General features: G+C 34.1%; 1 protein-coding gene across 2 annotated transcripts in view; it reads right to left on the bottom strand.

The window, feature by feature from the left end:
• The window catches only part of Nup37 (nucleoporin 37), a 43,604-nt gene that overhangs the window by 15,419 nt on the left and 3,672 nt on the right, over nucleotides 1-24,513 (bottom strand). For both annotated transcript variants that reach the window (XM_026397838.2, XM_026397846.2), the window contains exons 3-5: nucleotides 16,204-16,328; nucleotides 14,521-14,593; nucleotides 12,677-12,771 (exon numbers count right to left, since the gene is read on the bottom strand). In XM_026397838.2, coding sequence (XP_026253623.1) covers nucleotides 12,677-12,771; nucleotides 14,521-14,593; nucleotides 16,204-16,328 — 293 coding nt within the window. The remainder of the gene's footprint in view (nucleotides 1-12,676; nucleotides 12,772-14,520; nucleotides 14,594-16,203; nucleotides 16,329-24,513) is intronic.

Below are 24,513 nucleotides of genomic sequence, written 5' to 3'. Positions count from 1 at the left end.
AAGGGTAAGGAGGAATAGAAAATGGATTTACTTCTGACATCCTTTGTAGATACAGTGAGTACTGGGTTGTATGTTTCTTTTGTATCCCCCAAAGTACTAAATGTTGATTCTACTGAATGTGTTTACTAAATACTTGTTGATCTGACTTGTTCTTACAGAATGGTACTGTTTCTGATATAAAAGAACATCTGCTATTTGGCATTAACTGGGAATGAGATGTTCTGTGAGTTTTTTAAATAATAAGCTTAACCCATTAAAATATTTAAATACCACTTTTACCTTCTTTTGGAGGCAGAAGACAATAAATCTATCTAAATGAATATGTACTTTTTTTACCTCTAAAACATTGTAATGATTTTTACTTCCTTTTGATGATACTGGGTCATAACTATGAATGTCAGTATTTATGTCTTCCTGTACAATTGCATAGAAGAGCACATATAATACACACAGATCAAACCAGTAATCATACGACCCAATGTATGTACACATACATATTTGTGTGTATATATGTTCATACAAGATACTGAATGGCTAGTAATCCCACAATTTATTGGGGAATTTCTTTTGTTAAACACATCTGTTAGATGCTTTTTTTTTTTTTGTAATAACACTTTTATAAAGATACTGTGACACATACATAGTTGTATTCATTCCTACCCAGATTCACTGATTTATGATTTTGTAGCATTATTTTAAATGCTCAAAATACTGCCATAAAAATAATATATCAGTGGTTCTCAACAAGTAAGTGGCATTTTTGGTTGTCCTAATGATTGGGGTGCCACAGGGCAGGCAGTGGCTAAGAGTCACCAATACTAATAATTATATAACTTTCAAATGACAGACTAAGCTTTAGAAACTCATAAAAGGTGGGAACATTTCAAGAAAGAAGATAAGTTTTCTGTAATGTTTTTCAATACTTTGTTCCTTGGCAAAACACTGAATTATTTGATACTATACATATACAAACTGGATGATTTGCAATATTTTCCTTCTGTTTTTCAACTTAACATCCTATAGATTGTTTTGCTATATTATTTCCTCTTTCTCTTAAGCCTATTTAACTTGTTCTATTATGATTAACACAAGCCTTTATTGTAATACTGTAGTTTGCTCAGGGCTATGATGCTGTAGAACTCCAGATGGCACTATTTACACTGTACTCTATGCCAATAATATACGTGGACCATGCACTTGGTAGTCTTGCCTTTGCCTTAAAATTTCCTGTTATTTTCTGATATGCAATCCAATTCATTATAAAGAGGAAAAAAGACTATTTCAGTATGCAGACATATGTAGTTTTAACACTATTATTCTATAAACATGTGTTTATTTATTCTATAAAAATATAATATAATTAAGGCACTTTAATTTTTTTGTAACTATATATTGTTCTCAATAGGCTAAACTGAGATCTCAGTTTTCATAAATATTGCACAGATCATAGATTAAAACTAGAAGGAATCTGATAAAAACTTAACCAATCTTCTACCATAATAATATTTCATATTATCAGTAGCACCTTAGTTCACAGTGTGAATCTTTATTCTGTGTGATTCAGAATGCCAATTTTCAAACAAAATACATGTATTTCATAAATCTACTGAGGAAATAGGCTGTTTTAGAATGGTGTTACTAAGGCCACCAATCTACTAACTAATTATAGTATTATCTCTCTCTTAGAAATGTCAAAATCAAACATTAGAAAATGTGCATAGATCAAAATAGTGAAGTAATTTCAAAAATTACTTTTTAAAAGAGACACTGGAGCAGCCTGCAGCAGGGCCCCGGAGATCCAGGCCAACTGATTCGCGTGGCCTGCCCTGCGGCTACAGAAGGCGTGGCGCCTCAGTGAAGCCATTAATTAGCAAGCAGGGAGGTTAGGGAAGGCCATTAGGTGGAATCCCACCAGCCAAGCCCACACGGACCCTTGGGCCGAGCACGGGATCTCAGAAGGGGAAGGAAGCGGTACAGTCCCATCCCCCACAGCGGACACTCCACCGAGGCAGTCAGCGGCCACCATCCGGGAAAGCTGAAGGATACACCGCCACTCTCCTTCAGAGTGCAACATCAAAACAGCGGACACTCCATCCAGGCAGTCAGCGGCCACCATCCGGGAAAGCTGAAGAATACACCACCACTCTCCAACAGCTTGCAACATCAAAACAGCCAGCAGCAGGACCCCGGAGATCCAGGCCAACTGATTCGCGGCCTGCCCCGCAGCTACAGAAGGCGTGGCGCCTCAGAGAAGCCATTAATTAGCAAGCAGGGAGGTTAGGGACTGCCATTAGGTGGAATCCCGCCAGCCAAGCCCACCGCCCACGCCCGGAACAGGCCCAGCGACCTGCCAGCATTGTAGTCACGACACCCCAATTGGAATAGGGACAGAGCAGAGCCGCCTTCCACTCCCGGAACAGGCCCAGAGAGCCGCCAGCGTTGTAGACACGTCACCCCAATTGGAATAGGGGCACAGCCGCCGCCCGCACCTGCAAGGGAGACTTTTCAAGTATACAAGAGCAACATAAATAAATAGGGGGTAAATTTCAAAACACAACAGTTGCACCAAGCAGAAAGACACGCGAGCAGTATGAAAAGACAAGGAAAGAAAGGACCACAAGCAATGCAGGTCAACTCAACTTTAGAAGAGGTAATAGCTGCAACAGATGGAATATCAGATAAAGAGTTCAGGATATATATGCTTCAGATGATCTGGAGTCTCAAGGAAGACATGAGACAGCAAAATCAGACAATGAAAGATCACATTGACAAACAAATCCAGGAAGTAAAAGATCAATTTCACAGGGAGATAGAGGTAATAAAAAACAAACAAATTGAAATTCTAGAAATGCAGGAAACAATAAACCAACTTAAAAACTCAATTGAGAATACTACCAGCAGAGTAGATCACTTAGAAGAGAGAACATCAGACAATGAGGACAAAGTATTTCAACTGGAAAAGAACATAGACAGCTCAGCAAGTCTGCTAAGAAACCATGAGCAGAACATCCAAGAATTATGGGACAATATCAAAAGACCAAATTTAAGAGTCATTGGGATACAGGAAGGCACAGAGCTCCATTCCAAAGGAATAAACAGTCTATTCAGTGAAATAATACGAGAAAACTTCCCAGAATTGAAGATTGAGACAGAATCCCAAATCCTAGAAGCCTACAGGACGCCGAATGTGCAAAATCATAAGAGATCCACACCTAGACACATTATAATGAAGATGTCCAACATACAGAACAAGGAGAGAATTTTAAAAGCTGCAAGAGAAAGAAAGCAGATTACATTTAGGGGTAAACCAATCAGGATAACAGCTGATCTCTCAACACAGACTCTGAAAGCTAGAAAATCCTGGAATAACATATTTCAAACACTGAAAGACAATGGGCTCCAACCAAGAATCGTGTATCCGGCGAAATTAAGCTTCAGGTTAGAAGATGAAATTAAAACCTTCCACAATAAACAAAAGTTAAAAGAATTCGCAGCTAGAAAACCATCTCTTCAAAAAATCCTTGGCAAAACATTACAGGAAGAGGAAATGGAAAATAACATTGAAAACCAACAATGGGAGGTAGGACAGTAAAGGGGGGAAAGTAGTCAAAAAGGATAACAAATCAGGTTTAGTAACATCAATAAACAAATATGGATAGAAGAACAAACCATATCTCAATAATAACCCTAAATGTTAATGGCTTAAACTCACCAATTAAGAGACACAGGCTAGTAGAATGGATCAAAAAACAAGACCCAACAATATGCTGTCTACAGGAGACGCATTTGATAGGAAAAGATATACATAGACTGAAGGTGAAAGGTTGGGAAAAATCATATCACTCATATGGACCGCGGAAACAAGCAGGAGTGTCCATACTCATATCTAATAAAATAGATTTCAAGCCAAAGCTAATCAAAAGGGATATAGAAGGACACTTCATACTGCTCAAGGGAACCATACACCAACAAGACATAACAATCATAAATATATATGCCCCAAATAATGGTGCTGCTGTGTTCATCAAGCAAACTCTTCTCAAGTTCAAGAGTCTAATAGACCAACATACAATAATCATGGGAGACTTCAACACACCTCTCTCACCACTGGATAGATCTTCCAAACAAAAGTTAAATAAGGAAACTATAGAACTCAATAACACAATTAACAACCTAGACTTAATTGACATATATAGACTTTACCACCCAACATCAAGTAGCTACACTTTTTTCTCAGCAGCACATGGAACCTTCTCAAAAATAGACCATATACTATGTCACAGGGCAACTCTTAGACAATACAAAGGGGTAGAGATAATACCATGCATCTTATCTGATCATAATGGAATGAAACTGAAAATCAATGATAAAAGAAGAAAGGAAAAAGCAAGCATCACCTGGAGAATGAACAATAGGTTGCTGAGTGATCAATGGGTTTTAGAAGACATCAAGGAGGAAATTAAAAAATTCCTAGAGTTAAATGAAAACACAGACACAACATATCGGAATCTATGGGACACATTGAAAGCAGTTCTAAGAGGAAAATTCATTGCTTGGAGTTCATTCCTCAAAAAAAGAAAAAACCAACAAATAAATGATCTCATACTTCATCTCAAAATCCTAGAAAAAGAAGAGCAAAACAACAGCAAAAGAAGTAGAAGGCAAGAAATAATTAAAATCAGAGCTGAAATTAATGAAATTGAAACAAAAGAAACAATTGAAAAAATTGACAAAACTAAAAGCTGGTTCTTTGAAAAAATAAATAAAATTGACAGACCCTTAGCCATGCTAACGAAGAGAAGAAGAGAGAGAACCCAAATTACTAGCATACGGGATGAAAAAGGCAATATCACAACAGACACTTCAGAAATACAGAAGATAATCAGAAATTACTTTGAATCCTTATACTCCAATAAAATAGAAGATAGTGAAGGCATAGATAAATTCCTTGAGTCCTATGATCTGCCCAGATTGAGCCAGGAGGATATAGACAACCTAAACAGACCAATAACAATAGAGGAAATAGAAGAAACCATCAAAAGACTACCAACTAAGAAAAGCCCAGGACCGGATGGGTATACAGCAGAGTTTTACAAAACCTTTAAAGAGGAACTAACACCAATACTTTTCAAGCTATTTCAGGAAATAGAAAAAGAGGGAGAACTTCCAAATTCATTCTACGAGGCCAAAATCACCCTGATTCCGAAACCAGACAAAGACACATCAAAGAAGGAAAACTACAGACCAATATCTCTAATGAACCTTGACGCAAAAATCCTCAATAAAATTCTGGCGAATCGGATTCAAATACATATCAAAAAAATTATACATCATGATCAAGTAGGATTCATCCCTGGGATGCAAGGCTGGTTTAATATACGGAAATCAATAAATGTTATTCACCACATCAATAGACTTAAAAATAAGAACCATATGATCATCTCAATAGATGCAGAAAAAGCATTCGACAAAGTACAGCATCCCTTTATGTTCAAAACGCTAGAAAAATTAGGGATAACAGGATCATACCTCAACATTGTAAAAGCAATCTATGATAAGCCACAGGCCAGCATCATTCTGAATGGAGAAAAATTGAAGGCATTCCCTCTAAGATCTGGTACAAGACAGGGATGCCCTCTCTCACCACTTCTGTTCAACATAGTCCTCGAAACACTGGCCAGAGCAATTAGACAGTCAAAAGAAATTAAAGGCATAAAAATAGGAAAAGAAGAACTTAAATTATCACTATTTGCAGATGATATGATTCTATACCTAGCAGACCCAAAAGGGTCTACAAAGAAGCTATTAGAGCTAATAAATGAATTCAGCAAAGTGGCAGGATATAAGATCAACACGCATAAATCAAAGGCATTCCTGTATATCAGCGACAAATCCTCTGAAACGGAAATGAGGACAACTACTCCATTCACAATATCCCCCCCAAAAATAAAATACTTGGGAATCAACCTAACAAAAGAGGTGAAAGATTTATACAATGAAAATTACAGAACCCTAAAGAAAGACATAGAAGAAGACCTTAGAAGATGGAAAAACATACCCTGCTCATGGATAGGCAGAACTAACATCATCAAAATGGCGATATTACCAAAAGTTCTCTATAAGTTCAATGCAATGCCAATCAAAATCCCAACAGCATATCTTGTAGAAATAGATAAAAGAATTATGAAATTCATATGGAATAATAAAAGACCCAGAATAGCAAAAACAATACTAAGCAGGAAGTGTGAATCAGGCGGTATAGCGATACCAGACTTCAAACTATACTACAGAGCAATAGTAACAAAAACAGCATGGTACTGGTACCAAAACAGGCGGGTGGACCAATGGTACAGAATAGAGGACACAGTAACCAATCCACAAAACTACAACTATCTTATATTTGATAAAGGGGCTAAAAGCATGCAATGGAGGAAGGATAGCATCTTCAACAAATGGTGCTGGGAAAACTGGAAATCCATTTGCACCAAAATGAATCTGAATCCCTATCTCTCTCCGTGCACAAAAGTTAACTCAAAATGGATCAAGGAGCTTGATATTAAATCAGAGACACGGCATCTGATAGAAGAAAAAGTTGGTTATGATCTACACGCTGTGGGATCGGGCTCCAAATTCCTCAATAGGACACCCATAGCGCTAGAGTTAACAAATAGAATCAACAAATGGGACTTACTCAAACTAAAAAGTTTTTTCTCAGCAAAAGAAACAATAAGAGAGATAAATAGGGAGCCTACATCCTGGGAACAAATCTTTACTCCACACACTTCAGATAGAGCCCTAATAACCAGAATATACAAAGAACTCAAAAAATTAGACAATAAGATAACAAATAACCCAATCAATAAATGGGCCAAGGACCTGAACAGACACTTCTCAGAGGAGGACATACAATCAATCAACAAGTACATGAAAAAATGCTCACCATCGCTAGCAGTCAGAGAAATGCAAATCAAAACTACCCTAAGATACCATCTCACTCCAGTAAGACTGGCAGCCATTAGGAAGTCAAACAACAATAAGTGCTGGAGAGGATGCAGGGAAAAGGGCACTCTTGTTCATTGCTGGTGGGACTGCAAATTGGTGCAGCCAATTTGGAAAGCAGTATGGAGATTTCTCGGAAAGCTGGGAATGGAACCACCATTTGACCCAGCTATTCCCCTTCTCGGTCTATTCCCTAAAGCCCTAACAAGAGCATGCTACAGGGACACTGCTACATCGATGTTCATAGCAGCTCAATTCACGATAGCAAGACTGTGGAACCAGCCTAGATGCCCTTCAATAGATGAATGGATAAAAAAAATGTGGCAGTTATACACTATGGAGTATTACTCTGCATTAAAAAATGACAAAATCTTAGAATTTGGAGGGAAATGGATGGCATTAGAGCAGATTATGCTAAGTGAAGCTAGTCAATCTTTAAAAAACAAATACCAAATGACTCCTTTGATATAAGGGGTGTAAACAAGGACAGGGTAGGGACGAAGAGCTTGAGAAGAATATTTACAGTAAACAGGGATGAGAGGAGGGAGGGAAAGGCAGTGAGAAGGGAAATTGCATGGAAATGGAAGGCGATCCTCAGGGTTATACAAAATGTCATATAAGAGGAAAGGAGGGGCAAGACAAGATAATACAAATGGAAGAAATGATTTACAGTAGAAGGGGTAGAGAGAGAAAAGGGGAGGGGAGGGGAGGGGAGGGGAGGGGGGATAGTAGACAATAGGACAGACAGCAGAATACATCAGACACTAGAAAGGCAATATGTCAATCAATGGAAGGGTAACTGATGTGATACAGCAATTTGTATACGGGGTAAAAGCGGGAGTTCATAATCCACTTGAATCAAACCGTGTAATATGATGTATTAAGAACTATGTAATGTTATGAACGACCAATAAAAAAAAAAAAAGAGAATAAATTTCTATAGTTTAAAAAAAAAAAAAAGAGACACTGGGTCAGAGACATTTTTTCTCTGCCCTTTATAGTACAGATGTTAAGACTATATCGTAAGACTGTGCTATGCTGTAGTCTCTTTTGTTGTATATGTGCAACAATAAAATATTCTTTCGATGAAGCTATAATATTTTACATATTAAAGCCTAGCATTAAAAAATGTGATGTACTACAAAATTCACATTTTTAAAATACATAACACAAGGGCACTTGGTACATTTACAGTGTTGTCTACTATGTAGTTCCACAACATATTCATTATCCCAATAGAATCACAGAAAATGTGGCCTTTTTGTCTCGATTATTTCAGTTAATATAATATTTCTAAGGTTCATTCAAGTTGTAGCATGTATCAATACTTCATTCCTTTCATGAAGAATATTCCGGTATATGGATATACCACATTTTGTTTATCCATTTATCCACTGATAAATCCACACATTTGAGCTATTTTCTTCTTTTGAGAATAGCATTGACAGAAATATTCCTTTACAAATTTTTATTTGAACACATTTCCGGAATTCTTTTGGGTATATACTTAGGGGTAGAATTGCTGGGACACATGATAATTCAACACTTAACTTTTTGAGAAACTGCAAAATTATCCTCTATAATGGTTGCACTGTACCATTTTATAATGATTCCAGTGAAGTATTAGGGTTCCAATTCCTTCACGTTTTCCTAAACACCTGTTATTGTCCCATTTTTAAATCATAGCTATTTTAGTGAATGTCTGTGGTTTTGATTTGCATTTCCCTAATAATAATGACATTTAGCACTTTTTCATGTACTGAATAACATTTGTATAACTTCTTTGTATAACTGTCTATTCAAGTAATTTCTCCACATTTAAACTGGGTTGTCTTTTCATTGTTGAATTATTATAAGAGTTTTCATGTATTTGAATACAACACTCTTACTAGATTTATGATTTACACATATTTTCTCCTACCCTGTAAGTTATCTCTTCACCCTTCTAACAGCCTCTTTTGATGCCCAAAGGTTTTAAATTTTGATTAAGTTGAATTTATGCATTTTTTCTTTTGTTTTATATGTTTTTTGGTGTTGTATTTAAGAAACCATTGTCAACTCCAAGGTCTTTAAGATTTGTCCTTATATTTTCTTCTAAGAAATTTTCCTCACTTTAGCTAGACATTGGTGAGGATTTTGCATGTATATTTATAATGGATACTGGTCTGTATTTTCTTTTCTTTCTTAAGGGTTATTGATATCTGAGTAATGCTGGCCTCACAGAATAAGTTAAAATGTTTTCCCTCCTGGTTTCCTGAAAGTCTCTGAGATAGATTGGTGTTAATTTTTTAAATGTTTGGTGGAAATTACAAGTGAGGCATTATGTCCTCTGTTGGGAGTTTTAGTTTTTTTTTACAGATTCAAACTCCTTTGTTTGTTATAGGTCTAATCAGATTTTCCTTCTTCTTGAGGCAGTTGTGGCAGTTTTGTATTTCTGGGAATGTGTCCATTTCATTTAGATTATCTAATTTGTTGGTAATAATTGTTCATATTTTTTAAGAACAAAAGCAATATCCTCATTTTTTTCTGATTATATTTATTGGGTATACTTTCTCTCTTTTCTTCTGTTTAGTCAACAGCTTGTTAATTCTGTTGAATTTTTTTGGAGAACCAACTTTTTGGTTCTCTATCCTCTGATCTTTATTTTCTTCCTTCTGTTAGCTGTGGTGCTAGTTTGTCCTTTTTTTTTAGTTCTAAGGTATAAAGTTAGGTTGCTGATTTGACACCTTCTTTTCTAATGTAGGTTCACACAACAAACTTCCTTCCCAGCACTGTTTTTGCTGCATCTCATAAGTTTTATACACTGTACTTTGTTGTTATTCATCTCAAAATATTTTGCATTGTATTTCCTTCTTTGACCCACTAGATGTTTGAGTGCCACATTTAATAAACATGAATTTGTAGATTCTTACAGTATTCCTTAATTTCTAGTTTTATTTCATTGCAGTCTAATATGATTTACATTTTTCTCAGTTTACTGATGATTGTCTTAAGGCCTAACATATGGTTTATTCTTGAAAAAACTCCATGTGCACTTGAGAAGAATGTGTATTATGCTAATGGTGGAAATGTTTCGAGTGTTTTAGTGTACGTCTGTTACATCTAGTTTTATGTTGTTGAAGTCCTTTGTTTCTTTATTGATCTTCTATATGGATTTAGCACAGGTTTTTTTTTTTTCATTTTTAATTTATTTTATGCCTGGTATCATCTGTTCCCAAGGTGATAAAGGCTTTGACTAAGATCAGACAAGGATTTCAATAATGTACCTTTACCACCAACATGAAGGCCCAGAGTGGCATTACTTTAGACAGTGTGAAAAGTCATACCCATGATGTAAATGGCTCTTCCCTCTGTCCAAATTACACACTTTCCATGTGCTAGTGTCCTTATTTGTACTTTGGCAAGTCTATCCTTTGAGTTAATGAAGATGGTGGTACTGAAATGTATTTCTATTACTGGGTATCCCTTTAGAATTTCTCTCCTTTACAACTGTGAGAGTATGAATGATACTATTCTTTTAACTTCTTGTTTTACATAGTTGCATCTTCTGGTGGTTGTATTTTTTTTTAATATAATTCTGTCCATACTGTTTAGTTTTATTAGCCAGTCAGAGTTGTTGTTTACTTCTGGTTAGTGAACTAAACTGACAAATTCTAAATTTAGCTACCCAGCTACTACTGTAATGATGATGTGTACCAACTTCAAAATATCAGAGGCTTACAAAAATAAGCACAATTTTTTCCTCATGGGTCTATGGGAAGCTGTTTCATAATGCCAGATGGTTCCATATCTGTTCTAGTCTTTCTCATTCTGGGGCCATTAGCTATCTAGGACATGCTCACCTTACCGCAGATGATAGAGCACAAGAGGTCAAGTCAAACCAGGTAAAACATTTAAAGCTTCTGCTGGTGTCACACTTGCTAACATCACACTGGCCTAAATGAGTCACAAAGTTAAGCCCAATGGGATAGGAAAATCTCCCTCCATTAGAGGGGGTAAGGAGTATGAATACCTGCTACACAGTAACACCATCAACCATAATCTAGCAAAATCAGACACTCAGGCACAATGTAAATAGTTTTTCAAAAAGATAAATTTATTTAAAGGACCTACTCTGTAGCTAAGCCCTTTATTTTATAAAGGAATTATGTCCTTTCTTTTATGAAATGATGATAATGAAAGGTGATAACACTTAAAATTCTTATTGTTTAATAAAAGAAAGCTTGAAATCACCAAGATTTTTGGAGAAATTTACTAGTCTATAAAAAACTTCAAACGTCTACTACAAGAAAAAAAAAATCATAGACCTCTGAGTATTCCTATATCTCCCTGGCTGTTATTCACCATTCACAGGTTATTCCTTGGCTTGCAAATACTCCCATTTCCTCCCTTTTCAAGTTTTATTATTCCAAATGCTTGTGATTTGAAATATGTTTTAGAGAACTGAAATGCCAATATTTATATCTAGTGATTTATTACCTTGAAAATGAGCCATTTTAAGGTCTCTATACAAACTTGGTTTTGTAAATACTTGGGGACCTAAAATTTTAATGTCATATAAATCTTTCATCTCCCTGACATAAAAATTTTAACAGGCAGTGCATACATAAAGAATAATGGCCTATAATTCTGAAACTTTAAAAAGGTGAGCTCTATAAAGATAAAAAATTATAAAAAAGTAGCCAGCAATTTTACTATTATATCACTATTAATTACATCACTATTAATGATATTTAATAGTTTTAAAATATGTATATAATAATTAATAAATATTAATGATTTTGACAAAGCTTTTTCAATTATTTAAAACTATGCAAAATAGCAGAGCAGTGTCTTTTGATCACAGTATTGATAAAGCCAATGAAGAAATTGGTACTCCTCTAATGACTGATTATCTCATTTCACTCCTGACTTCTCAGTTTATTTCCACCTCCTACTCTTGCTCTTCAGCTTGTTTTTGTGATATTCTCCAGCTTTAGGAACTATTAAAATGTTATAGTTACATCATCCATTCTAGACTAGGGGGTAGGATGGAAGAACATGATACTGAAATGTATTTGCAGAAAACCTTATATAAAGACTTTTGAATTTGTCAAAATACCAAATTTTCCATGAGTCTCATGAAACAAGTTGAGATTTGCAGTTCATCATTATACATTATACATTTATTTAAGCATGATCTGTGACATAACTTCATAATATGATAATGGTCTTTTATTGTTCTATTGATCTTGCCCAATATTGGATCTAATGTATATTTAAATTTTACAAAAGTGTACATCTAAAATAAGAGGCAGAAAGATATTCACAAAGTTAATGAAAGTTTCCATTAACTGGGATGAAAACTGACTTCACTGATTTTGAAAATCACATTGGTGCCAAATCTCTGATTTAAATAGAATGTTTCTTTTATAATAATTTGTGCAATTTATATAAATGTTGAACTTTATTAAAACTTCACATCTGCATGTACATTTTTTTAAGTTGTAGATGGATATAATAATTTTTAACTATTTATTTTTATGTGGGCTGAGGAGCGAACCCAATGCCTCACACTTGCTAGGTAAGCACTCCACCACAGAGCTACAACCCTAGTCCCTATCTAATTTTTAAAATATGTATTCTCATTAAAATAAAAGGAAAATTTATAAATGTGGTTATAACATAAGCCACATACCTGCAGGTATGATCATCACTCACACTTGCGATTTCTCGACCTTCTTTGGGATCAAATGCCAAACCATTAATGAAATCTGAATGACCCTCTAATACCTGACAAAATGGGAAATTTAATAAGAAAACAGGAAAATAATCTACAATATTCCTATCAAATATATTTACTTCTCTGCGCCAAGAGATTTCAATGCATGTTTCTTTTTTCTATAAATATTTCTTTGGCAAGCTGCTATTTTTAAAGCATGATTTATACACCCACTTTTTGGGAAGGTTTGTCTTGGAAAGAAGTTAGTCATTTAACACACTGCTTATTAGCTTAGTCTAACTTTTCTTGTATGCATTTCTTCCAAAAACATGCATACTTTTTTACTGTACCTGTCCTTGTCTCACCTCCTTTCTCATTTATCACATGCTCAAAAACCTTTTAGGGGTACTGGGATTGAGTCCCTCTAAGCTTTTTACCTTGTTATCTAGTGCTTTTCACACTTATTGCTTAATATACATAATATGAACTTCACCTTCAAATGTTTTCCTTCTCTTGCTCAATGTAACTGCCAGCACTGGAGACAGTATTATAAGCCCAAAGTCACAATCAACACAGTAATCCCCTTCTGACCATAGAAGGAACAAATGGGAAGTTGTAAGCTGGAGGACAATGTGAACAGGCAAGATTCCATTTGTCAAAATCTTTATAGTTGAAGTCCCAAATAAGCCTGCCAGATATTTGAATATCTCAATGGATTTTCTTCCTTCCTCTCTCCTTTCCTTCCAAAAACTTGAATTTGATCTGTTCACTATATAGAAATGCATGATAAAAAAGGGGGAAAAAAAAGCATTTCCGTGTAATATTAATAAACCCAACTCCTCCAAATAATTCTCCAATGATTCTCCTCTGTTCTGAGACAAATTAACATTAAATGTTTAATATTTATCATAATGAGCATATTAACTTTCAATAGGTAAAAATTTTATGTGCTATTTATACATTTAGTTATTCATGGTAGAGCCTTAGATTAATCAATATGTACAATACATTATCCCTATTGCACACAGCTTAAAGCATAATTTTCACTACTCTCTAAATGATTGGAAAGGTTTAACTTTGCTTTATAACATATTTTTAATTTGCTAGAAAGTCAAGAAGGCAATACCATTCTTATAAGAAAATGTGATAACAATTTCAACCCATCCTGAGGGCTATTACATTACCAGAAAATGTAATATATATAACCCTATATAAACGTATATAGGGTTATTATGTATTAAGTACCATTCTGTTTTACATGAATGAGTTCAAGCGATGCTCATAATTCTATGAGGGAGATGCTATGATTACCTTTTTCCCTAGAGATTAGGGTAAGAGTTTACAGAGATTAGATTACTTGACTAAGGTTACACCATTACTAAACTAAGGTTATACCATTACTAAACTGTAGAGCTGGGCTTCAAATGCAGGGGTGTTGGCTCCTGTGTCTGAGCTCTTAACCACTTTAGAAGCCTGTCTGGGCTATCCTGCCCTTACCATTTGTTCCCTTGAGTTCAACTCTTACTCCAAGTATGTTTGCATCCATTTTATTTTTACTATACCCGACTATGATTGACATTTTCTTATTTACTGTTTCTACCTCATATTTTACTACTAAATGATATCAGATTTAGAATCTTCAGTCATTACTAAGAACCTAGTTACTACCGTATATAACAGAATAAATGAGTCCCTAAATCACAAACTCTGAAGATGACCATAAAAACTCATTTCAAATTAGGATAAATAACTTAAAAGAAAAATAATAACATGTTTTCAAGTAAATTCTGAATATTTATGAATTATACTTGTCAACATACCTTATATTCATTTTTATCTTGAAGATCTGAAGTAAATAATCTAATTTTCATATCAATAGCTGAAGTACAAAATCTGGAAGCAAAAAAACCCAAACAAATCCATTTTTAGCCTCTGTAAGTAAAGTCTTCCCTTCCTATTGTCCCTCCCTCCAATTTTCACTGGAATGTTTTATAATTCATAATCATGCTTTTCCTGAGGATGGGAAGGAGAATGTTGTAGCTCTGTTGTAGGAAATATTATATGCCCATTAAAGCACATAGGAGGCAAATTAAATATTTTATTTTGAAAACACATAAAATGTTACAACATTCTGGATTTGTCTCTTCAATTATAAATCAGTACATGAATGCCTGGTGTTGCTCCACTTTTCTTTGAATCTCTTCTACTTCAGGAGCATTTAATCCATCTCTTAATTAAATCAGAAACCTCAGAGAAGTAAAGTAAGGTGAACAATTTATTTTCTAGCCACTATGAAAGGAAAGCAAGCAAATGGAACACGAAAAAGAAAACGTCTAAAGAGAAAGAAAATAAACTCAAGATAATAATATGCTAAAGAGAATCCATCAAGAAGAGCTGCTTTTTTTAAAAAATATTTTTAAGTTGCAGATGGGACACAATATCTTATTTACTTATTTTTTACTATGGTGCATTAGGATTGAACCCAGTGCCTCACATGTGCAAGGCAAATGCTCTACCGCTGAGCTATAATCCCTGTCCAAGAAGAACTTCTTTTTAAATGTAAGCTAAATGTTAATGATGGTTAAGAGCGATGCCAAGTCACACCTTACTTGCTATGTAGTTATGAATGTACTTATTTTGGAACACTATGAAAAAAATATAAAGTAAAGAAGGCTACTTTAAGTTTAATCACAATTGCCCACAATTATGTATAAAACAGTGAACTGGAAGTATAAATGGATTCTTTCTTTTCATATTACTGCATTTCCTAAATTTTTAATGTGTTATTTTTCACAAGAGAACTATGTAATTTATTTGGAAAGGACAAAGTTATGTCATTAGGTTGCTGTGAAGATATTCTTTAACTTTTTGGCAGTATGGGGACTGAAACCAGGGCATGCTGCACAAGTGTTCTAGCACTGGGCTATACCTCCAGTCCCAAAATATTAACTTTAAAATTAACGGCTGGTTAATATTTTCTGTATTACTTTCATTTGTATAGTTCCAAAAAGGATTTGAATAGCTTATCATAAATAAACAAAAAAACCCCAAAGTGATGAATTGCAGCAAATTCATTAAAAGGAGGCAAACATGCACTGAGCAACGAAGGGAATGATCACAAGATATAAGCCCTTGTATAGACGGCTTCAGCAGGCATTACTGTCTCAACTAAATTTAGTTTTTCAGAAAGTTGGATTTTCAGTAATTAAGGTGGCAAAATAAGAGAAGAATCTGTGAAGACTTCAAATTACTCATATGAATTTCAGGTAAAGATCTTTGTAGTTTGGACCAAACACATGGTCAAGTCATCATTGCCATGACTGCATATTTAAATCACAAATAAATATGATAATCCTAATTTAATAATAGCAATGTCAAAATATGGAATCATCTAGAGTCATGGAAAATGGGCACGGAGGAAACAGTCTCTACAATCAGACTTGTCATCATTTAACATAATCAGAGAACATTATTAAATACTGCATTTGAAACTTTAAACTTACTTGATTACTGTAGGCAATGAATCAAGTCTAGTCTCTGGGCTCCAAGCTATGCCATCAACCCTGATTCCATGGTGAAATGTTCGAAGAGTTTTATATTGAATTCCTTCAATGTCTGCTTCCTCCTCCTAAGCACATACAATAACACGTTTGGAGGACAAATAAAACAAATATTCTGAATTTCATTATAATAAAAAATTTATCAGGAGGCCATGTAAATATTTTGGAGACTGAAATTAAACTAATTTATAGATTAAGCCATAACAAAACCAAAGTTGTTTAGGCCTTACAAAATAAATTCCTAACACAACTAAAATCAAGCAGTAAATGTGTTATGGTTTATTCTAGGAAACATTTTACTTTTAATAGTAAACATATCTTATAACAAGTTCAAGAAAAAAGTTACATTTTTCAAAATCAGAACATTCTAAATAAATGAATGATTATACATGGACTATCAACTTGATGATATAAAAATGTACATAAAGTTTGGATTAGATATTTTGGGGCCTTAAAATGCTTCAAAGTCATTATAGTGAATGTCAGTGATTTTCATGTGGTATGTAAAATGTGCCATAATAGGGCTGGGGTTGTGGCTCAGTGGAAGGAAGAGCGCTTGCCTAGCATGTTCGAGGCACTGGGTTCGATCCTTAGCCACCACATAAAAATAAACAAAATTGTGTCCAATTAAAAAATAAATATTTTTTAAAAAAAGATGTACCATAATAGTTCATGAAAAGCAAATATGCAAATAATATTCAAATTAATTTACTTTTAAGATTCTTAAAAAAATTTTTTTTGGTATCAAGGATTAAACACTGGAGCACTTAACCACTGAGCCACATCTCCAACCCCTTTTCATGTTTTGAGACAGGGTCTCATTAAGTTGCTTAAGGTCTTGCTAAGTTCTTGAGGCTGGTCATGAACTTGGGAGCCTCAGTCACCCAACTTTCTGTGATTATAGGTGTGTGCCCCTTTGCCTGGTGCTCTTAGATATTTGATTCTGGGTATATATGCTCAGTAAAGTCAGCTTACTTACCTAGCTCTGTCTTACTAAAATGACTTCAGTTTATTATCTTGGGAAGGTAAGAAGAAACTGAATTTTAAAAGTCAAGCCACCTATCTCTAATAATGTGGACAATAACTTAAGAACCTCTTCCATTATAGAATTAATGAAAAAAGACAAATCCAGAGAAGCAACTGTGTAGCAAAGTGTGCAGAGTCAGAAGGTCTCATTTGCCCACATCAAATGACTTAAAGCTTCTGTTTGCAAGGAATAGGAGACAAAGCTCAGTACCACACAAGGAAGGACATCATATCAAAGATCTCTACATAGACTGAAGGCCCTTAAGGGGGAAGAAGAAAAATAAACAAAAAAAGAAATACCATGCAAAATACCCAACATGAGTTGAAGCCAGGAGAAAGAAAAAGCAACTTTAGAGCAAAATCAAGTTAATAATCTATGTTTAATCATGAGTCTGGGACTTGAATTCACACTAAATATGCAGTCCAAAAAAAATGACAACATATTTCAAAGTGGTCATATGTTGGTAGTGGCCTCAAGCACCTGACAGAAACAAAGGCAATTTTCTCTTGGATGAGCAACTCTACCCAGGCCTCAAAAAGTTCCTGAAGATATAGTCCAATCAAACACAATTTTGTATATACATGCACTTTACATATGCAAATAAAGTACTACAAACAAAAACAATAAAACAGCAGACTTGAACCTACAAAGACATCAGATTAAAAATAATTATTGCAGCAGAATGTGGTAGCATGTCTGTAATTCTAGTGATAGACAGAAGGATTGCAAGTTCTAGGCCTTTGCAATTAATTTGGTAAGGCTCTGTCTCAAAAAAATAAAAGGGCGGGAGATACAGCTCAGTGATAGAGTGCCCCTGGAATTATTCAATCCCCAGTACTTCAAATAAATAAAGAATAATCACAGTGGTACATGCCTATAATTACAACTACTTGGCTAGAAAGATGGCAAGTTCAAGGATAGTCTGGGCAACTTGGTGACACTGACTCAAAATAAACTAAATAGACCTATAATCAAATCAGCATGATATTAGCATAAAAACAAACACACTGACCAATGGAACAGGATTCAAAAATCCTGAAATAACAAATTAATCCATGCATTTACAGACAATTGACTTTTTTAAATAAAGGTCTGAAAAACATGCAATGGGTTAAGGACGAATAAAGACGAATATCCACAAGCAGAAGCATGAAATCAAATTGTTATTTCATACCTTATATATACATCAACTCAGATTAAAGAGTTAGATGTACAACTTGAAACTGTAAAACGGCCAGAAGAAAACATGAAGGAAAAGCCCCACAATACTAGTCTGGGCAATATTTTGAATATGAACCCAAAAAAGCTTTTACAAAGCAAAGGAAACAAGTGTGAAGAGAACCTATAAAACGGGCAAAAATATTTATAAACTATAAATCTGATGAGATCAATATCCTAAGTATATGAGAAACTCAAGAGCAAAAAAATAAAAAGCCCAATCAAAAAATGGGTAAAGGACCTAAATGACACACAATGGCCAAAAGGTATATAAAGAATGCCCAGTAGGCAAACTAAAATCACAATGAGATAGCACCTCACATCTGATAGAATGGCCATATCAAAAAGAAAACAGTGTTGAAAAGGATATAGAGAAAAAGTAGACCTTGTATTTTGTTGGTAGAAATGAAAATTATGCCAACTATTATAAAAAACAATATGGAGGTTCCTCAAAATATCAAAAATTAAAAATATATTAAAAATTGAACTACCCTATGATACAGCAATCAAATTTCTGGGAATATAGCCAAAGGAATTGAAAATAGTATATAGAATTGATATCTGCATATCTGTATTCACTGCAGCATTATCACCGATAGCCAAGGTATGGAATAAACCTAAGTGTCCACTAGTGGATAAATGGATAAAGAATGGAATGGATAAAGTATCTGTTCATACGGGAAACACTGAAAAAGAAAATCTAATAGAAATAGGAAGTAGAATATTGGTTTCCAGAAATCGAAGGAGGAGGGGTGACGTTGGACAGAGGATACAAAAATTCAGTTTGATAATTGTTTTTGAGATCTACTTTAGGGCATGGTGACCACAGCTCATAATAATGTAGTACATTTTTCAAAATGGTTAATAAAAAAAAATTACAAGTCTCATTACAAAAAATGAGGTGATGAACATAATGTTATCTTGATTCAACCATTCCACATTTTACATGTATACCAAAATATCATATTATACCCCATAAATATAAAACTGTTTCAATGAAAAATAATAAAAAACAGAACTTTGAGATGAAGATACACTTGAAATTTAAAAATTCAATGCTTAGATGCAGCTGTAAGATGGATTTATAAAAACTGCTCAGAATTCATCCAAGAGAAGACAAAAAGAGAGGTTTGGAGACAGAGAGCATTTTAATGGAAAGTTCCATCGTTTATCTAATCTGAGTTGTATGAGAAGAGAATAGGAAGGAGGCAGTATTTGAAGAGACAATGGTGAAGGATTCTCCATATTAGATGACACCCACCAGTAGCCACATTTGTTTCAGGCAGCTAAAAACAAATCCATAGCTAGAAATAATGTAGGGAAACTTCAGAAAACACACACCTACAGGAGGGGGTGAGGAGGGAGGGAGATAAAGAAAGAGGAAGAGAGAGGGAGCTAGAGATATTAATCTTAGCAACTGAAGCTAGAAAGAAAAGTCTTCTAAAATACATTTTCTAAAACAGAATATTAGACCAACAACCAACTTCTCAGCAGAAACAATAGCAGGAAGACAGTAGAATTAATGTCTTCAAAATGCTGAAAGAAATAAAATTTTAGACACAACAAACCTGATTTCAAGAATGTGGTTGTGTTAAATAAATTTTCAGAAAAACAAAACCCCAAAGTTTGCATCAATTAAAGGATCTGGGACTGGCAAACTATAATTCAAGGGCCAAATCTGGCCCATGGCCTGTTTTACAAGTTTCATGAGCTGAGAATCATTTTTACATTTTTAAGGTGTTGTGAAAAGAAAATCAAAAAACAAAGAGTAACATTGTTAACAGAGTCCTGAGAGCTTGGCAAAGCATAAAATATTTACTATCTGTCCCTTTAATGAAAACATTTGCCAACTCTTGAAGCAAAGAATATGCTTTGGGAGAAGAAGAGTGATCTCAGAAAGCTTGAAATGAAAGGAACAAGGAGTAAAAAACTGAAGGCTAACAGGTGGGTAAATACAAACAAATATTAGTTATGTAAAACAGCAATATCTAATTTGTGAGTTAAAACAAGAGGAAAAAGGAAGGAAAACTAAAATACTGAACAAAAATCTGGAGCAGTGAGGAGGACAGTTAAATGTGAAAGGATTTGTCTTCTTCAGAATGAAGGTAAAGATATTAATTTTGACTCAATTAAATATTGGTGTTCAAATGTCTTTGGTAATCATTATGAAATAGAGAAATACCATATAAAACTTCTAAACAACTAAAGTGGAAAAAATGAAAAGGAATGTGTATGTATGTGTGTGTAAAATGTAAACTGAAAACATGATAAGAACATGCATATTGACAATTGTTCTACACCAGAAAATGAAAAGTAACCCAACAGTATAGGAATAAATAAATTGTCATGTTATATCATACAATGCTGAAAATAAAGGAACTTCAACTTGGAGGAATCTAATAAATACACTGTTAAACAAGAACAACAAAGTTTAAAAGATTGAAATAAAATTTAAAACATGAAAACATAGTGATTTGGAATATACATACATAAAAATGCTATAAAGAAAAATAAGGAAGCAACAATACAAAATTTCAAACATGGTTACCCCTTAGTGTGAGACAGAATGGAAGTAGTGGGATATTCACAGGTCTTCAAAGGAATTGCTAATATCCCTTTCCTAGGCTAGGTAGTAGGGAGTATACAGGGATCCACTTTATTACTTTTCATTATAACTTATCTAGATAATAACTATTTTTAAATACATATTTTTATGAGCATAAAATACTAAAATTTAAAAATAAATCATTCTTCCATTTAAACCATTACCTGAACCAAATTTTCTAAAGATTAAGGCAAACAATTTTACAAATTTGCCAAACGAATGTTCAGTACTAAGTAATGCTAGTCATCTTTTATAGAACTATGGGATTATAAAATATCAGAGAAAAATCCAGAGCAGGTGATACTTGATATATAATGGAATATATGTCTGTATAAACAGGATTACCTGAAGGCCAGTTTTAAGAATTCCCTTCAACTTCAACTAAATGTAATATTTCATAAATGTACTCTACTTGCATCCAAGTAGATGTGTTGATTTTCCCCACGGCAGGCTTCGGGATCTTAGCCAAGACATACTACACATTATCTTTTATCTTCACAGACATACTACACATTATCTTTCTCTACATAATTCAGATATCCTTTGAAAATGACTTTAAATATCAGATGAATTTAGAGTTAATAGCAAAAGCTTTTCTGTAAATGAAAGGGGAAAACAGAAATACACCTATCAAGGAAAGAAACACTCTGCCAAATTTTAGTGCTTTACAACGTGTGTGTATAATAGCTATATAGCTAACAGTCAGATATGCCAAGATAGCAACCACTAAGCAATTTTAAAATAAGTTTAGGAGACTAATCACAGCTGACTTCATAGTTTGGATTACATTTACTTTTCCACACCTGACAAAACAATCTTCTCAAAATAGAGTTTTCAAATAAAAATGCACATTATTTTGTCCCTATAACAATAGTAGTGAAAAATCAGGTCCTTTATTTGTTGAAAATTATACATGGAATCATTAGGTGGTCATGGGCTCAATCTCAGGGATTGTATATAGCTTGAGTATTATGAATTACCAGTGAAACTTTTTTTTTTCCCCTGGCAGCACTGTCTGTCATTGAGCCAACAAAAAGGATAGAGTGCATGTGTGGTATAGGCAGAGATGAATGCTATTTTGGGATCAATCTGAGGTGCAGGCAGTATTGTATAGTCAGGAAATTAACAGACTCTGGAAAACTTGCTATAATAGAAATGATTATACAAGGCTCCAAAAATTTGAGGTTGAGACATCAGCCATGTTGATGAAAGGGCTCTTCTAAGGGTTTAAAATGCATTAGCACACACCTATTTAATGCCAAACACAGAATTTCAGTTAGACAAGACTGTGAAGTTTATCTAGTTTGTTTCTTTAATGCTTTAATCTCTAGCAGAACATCTGAAAAAGTTTGCACTCCCATGAGTTTAAACTTACACTGAAATTTGTCTTCAAATATATTATCTTCTCTGAATCATAATATATTGCTGAGAACTGAAGGTTATGGTTATAAATATTACTGTCAACTTACAGAGGAAGATAAGAGAACTGTGCTATCTGATATTGTAGCCACTAGCCACATGACCTAAAGCATTTGAAATGTGGCTAGTTCAATTTGAGATGTACACTTTATAAGGTGTAAAACATACTAGATGATTTAAAAGATTATGAAAATAATATATCATTAAAAACTTTCTACTTTTTTTCAAACAGATCTCCCTATATTGCCCAAGGTAACCTCAAACTCGTCATCCTCCTGCCCTAACTTCCCCAGTAGCTGTGATTACAGGTACATGCCACCATGTTCAGCCAGCCATTAATTTCTGCACTGATTACATGTGTAATATTCTAGATATAGTGGGTAAAAAATGTTAAAGTTTAATTTCACCTGTTTTTGAAGTTTTTAGATGACTACAATATTTAAATTGATATTTGTGCTCATATTATATTCCTATTGGACAGTACTGAATTAGCTCCCTTTGGCAGTACTGATTCATGGTGAACACACAGATGACTAAAAACTCTTAAGTCACAATTCTCTCTTTCAGATATAACAGTCTATCATTTTAAGACTTTATATTCAATTTTAGCTTGCTCAACTGAGCCCATAAATCCAATCTATTAAATAACATTTGGATCTAAACACAACCTGACATATAACAGGTGCTCAATAAATGAAGTCTATTATCCACAGCATTAAGGTATCCTTCTCAGCTTCATGTGCCACATAAAAACAATGTGCTTGCCTAAATCAATGTTCTCATTCAAGTCCAACTAGATATCTTAATTCTTTAATGAAGACTCTCTGAATAGACTTAGAAACTTTCATGCTTCTTTTGTCCTTTATACATAGGGCTTCTATTGCACTGCTTTAGATTTACATATCTCCTTGAGGGCAGGGTTTTTGCTTTTGTATTTTCCTGGCAACTACCATGCACTTAATGAATATTTGACAATTGCATGACATCAGTCAATAGTACTATATCATTCCACTCACATTTCTATCATACTCAAAATGACAGCTTTAGGTTCTGAAAACTGTTCCACTGAAATTCAAAATCAGTATTTTCCTAACAGTCTTATAATAAGAATTGCCTTTCTGATAGGAATGTCAAAATCTCTCAATGCAATATACTTTGCATAGTTTTCTCTTAAGAGTTCATATCCCATTTGAATCAAATGTATGATATGTCAGGATCATTGTACTGTCTTGAGCAACTTAAAAAAAAAAAAAAAAGTCAAGAGGCATGAAACTTGAGTGCTATTAAACCTGAAGGTTCTAGGATGAGAGACTAGGAATGTTTAGTAGGTTTAACTAGATTAAAAAAATAACTTCAAAGAGATTAACTTATTCTGAATCCTCAAGGCCAAACTAATGGAACTCAGCTCTTTCAGAACTGTTTTATCTACCTTCTTGAACAGAAGCACAGGAAAAGAAAAAAAAAGTATAAGCATAGGGTCTAGATCCTATTTTTTTCATTTCCTAATCATGCAAATCCCTGAACTTTTCTGAAGCAGAATATAAATTCTGAAAGAAAAGGAACTGTTTTGTTTAACTGCATTTGTAATGCCTGGCTTAGAATATGATGTGATCACTATATGCTAAAATAATACAAAATCTAATTTTTCCCTAGGTAATTTGGAGATAAGATCTACATAGCCAACTCCCAGGTCTGAGAATCATTCAAGACAATGCATGTCACTACAAACCATAATGGAATAATACAAATGCTTTCACTTGTTCTCTTTTCTCACTGAGTCATTTTCCCCACTTCTATCCATTATCTCTGTCTTTCCTTTTTCCTAATTTGTTCTCCCTTCTTGACTTTCTCCCAAAACATGTTTTAACTGATCATAAGCTAGAGATAAACATTTTTCAAAGTCTGTGTTTACATTTACCAATGTTAAAATAATGAAGCAGAAAGTTTGTTTCACCTGTAGGGGGCTGTTTTATTCTATTACTGG

This window comes from Urocitellus parryii, chromosome 5 (assembly GCF_045843805.1).
Source record: "Urocitellus parryii isolate mUroPar1 chromosome 5, mUroPar1.hap1, whole genome shotgun sequence".
In the NCBI taxonomy this organism is placed as follows: Eukaryota; Metazoa; Chordata; class Mammalia; order Rodentia; family Sciuridae; genus Urocitellus; species Urocitellus parryii.
This window is presented reverse-complemented; position numbering and strand designations above follow the sequence as displayed.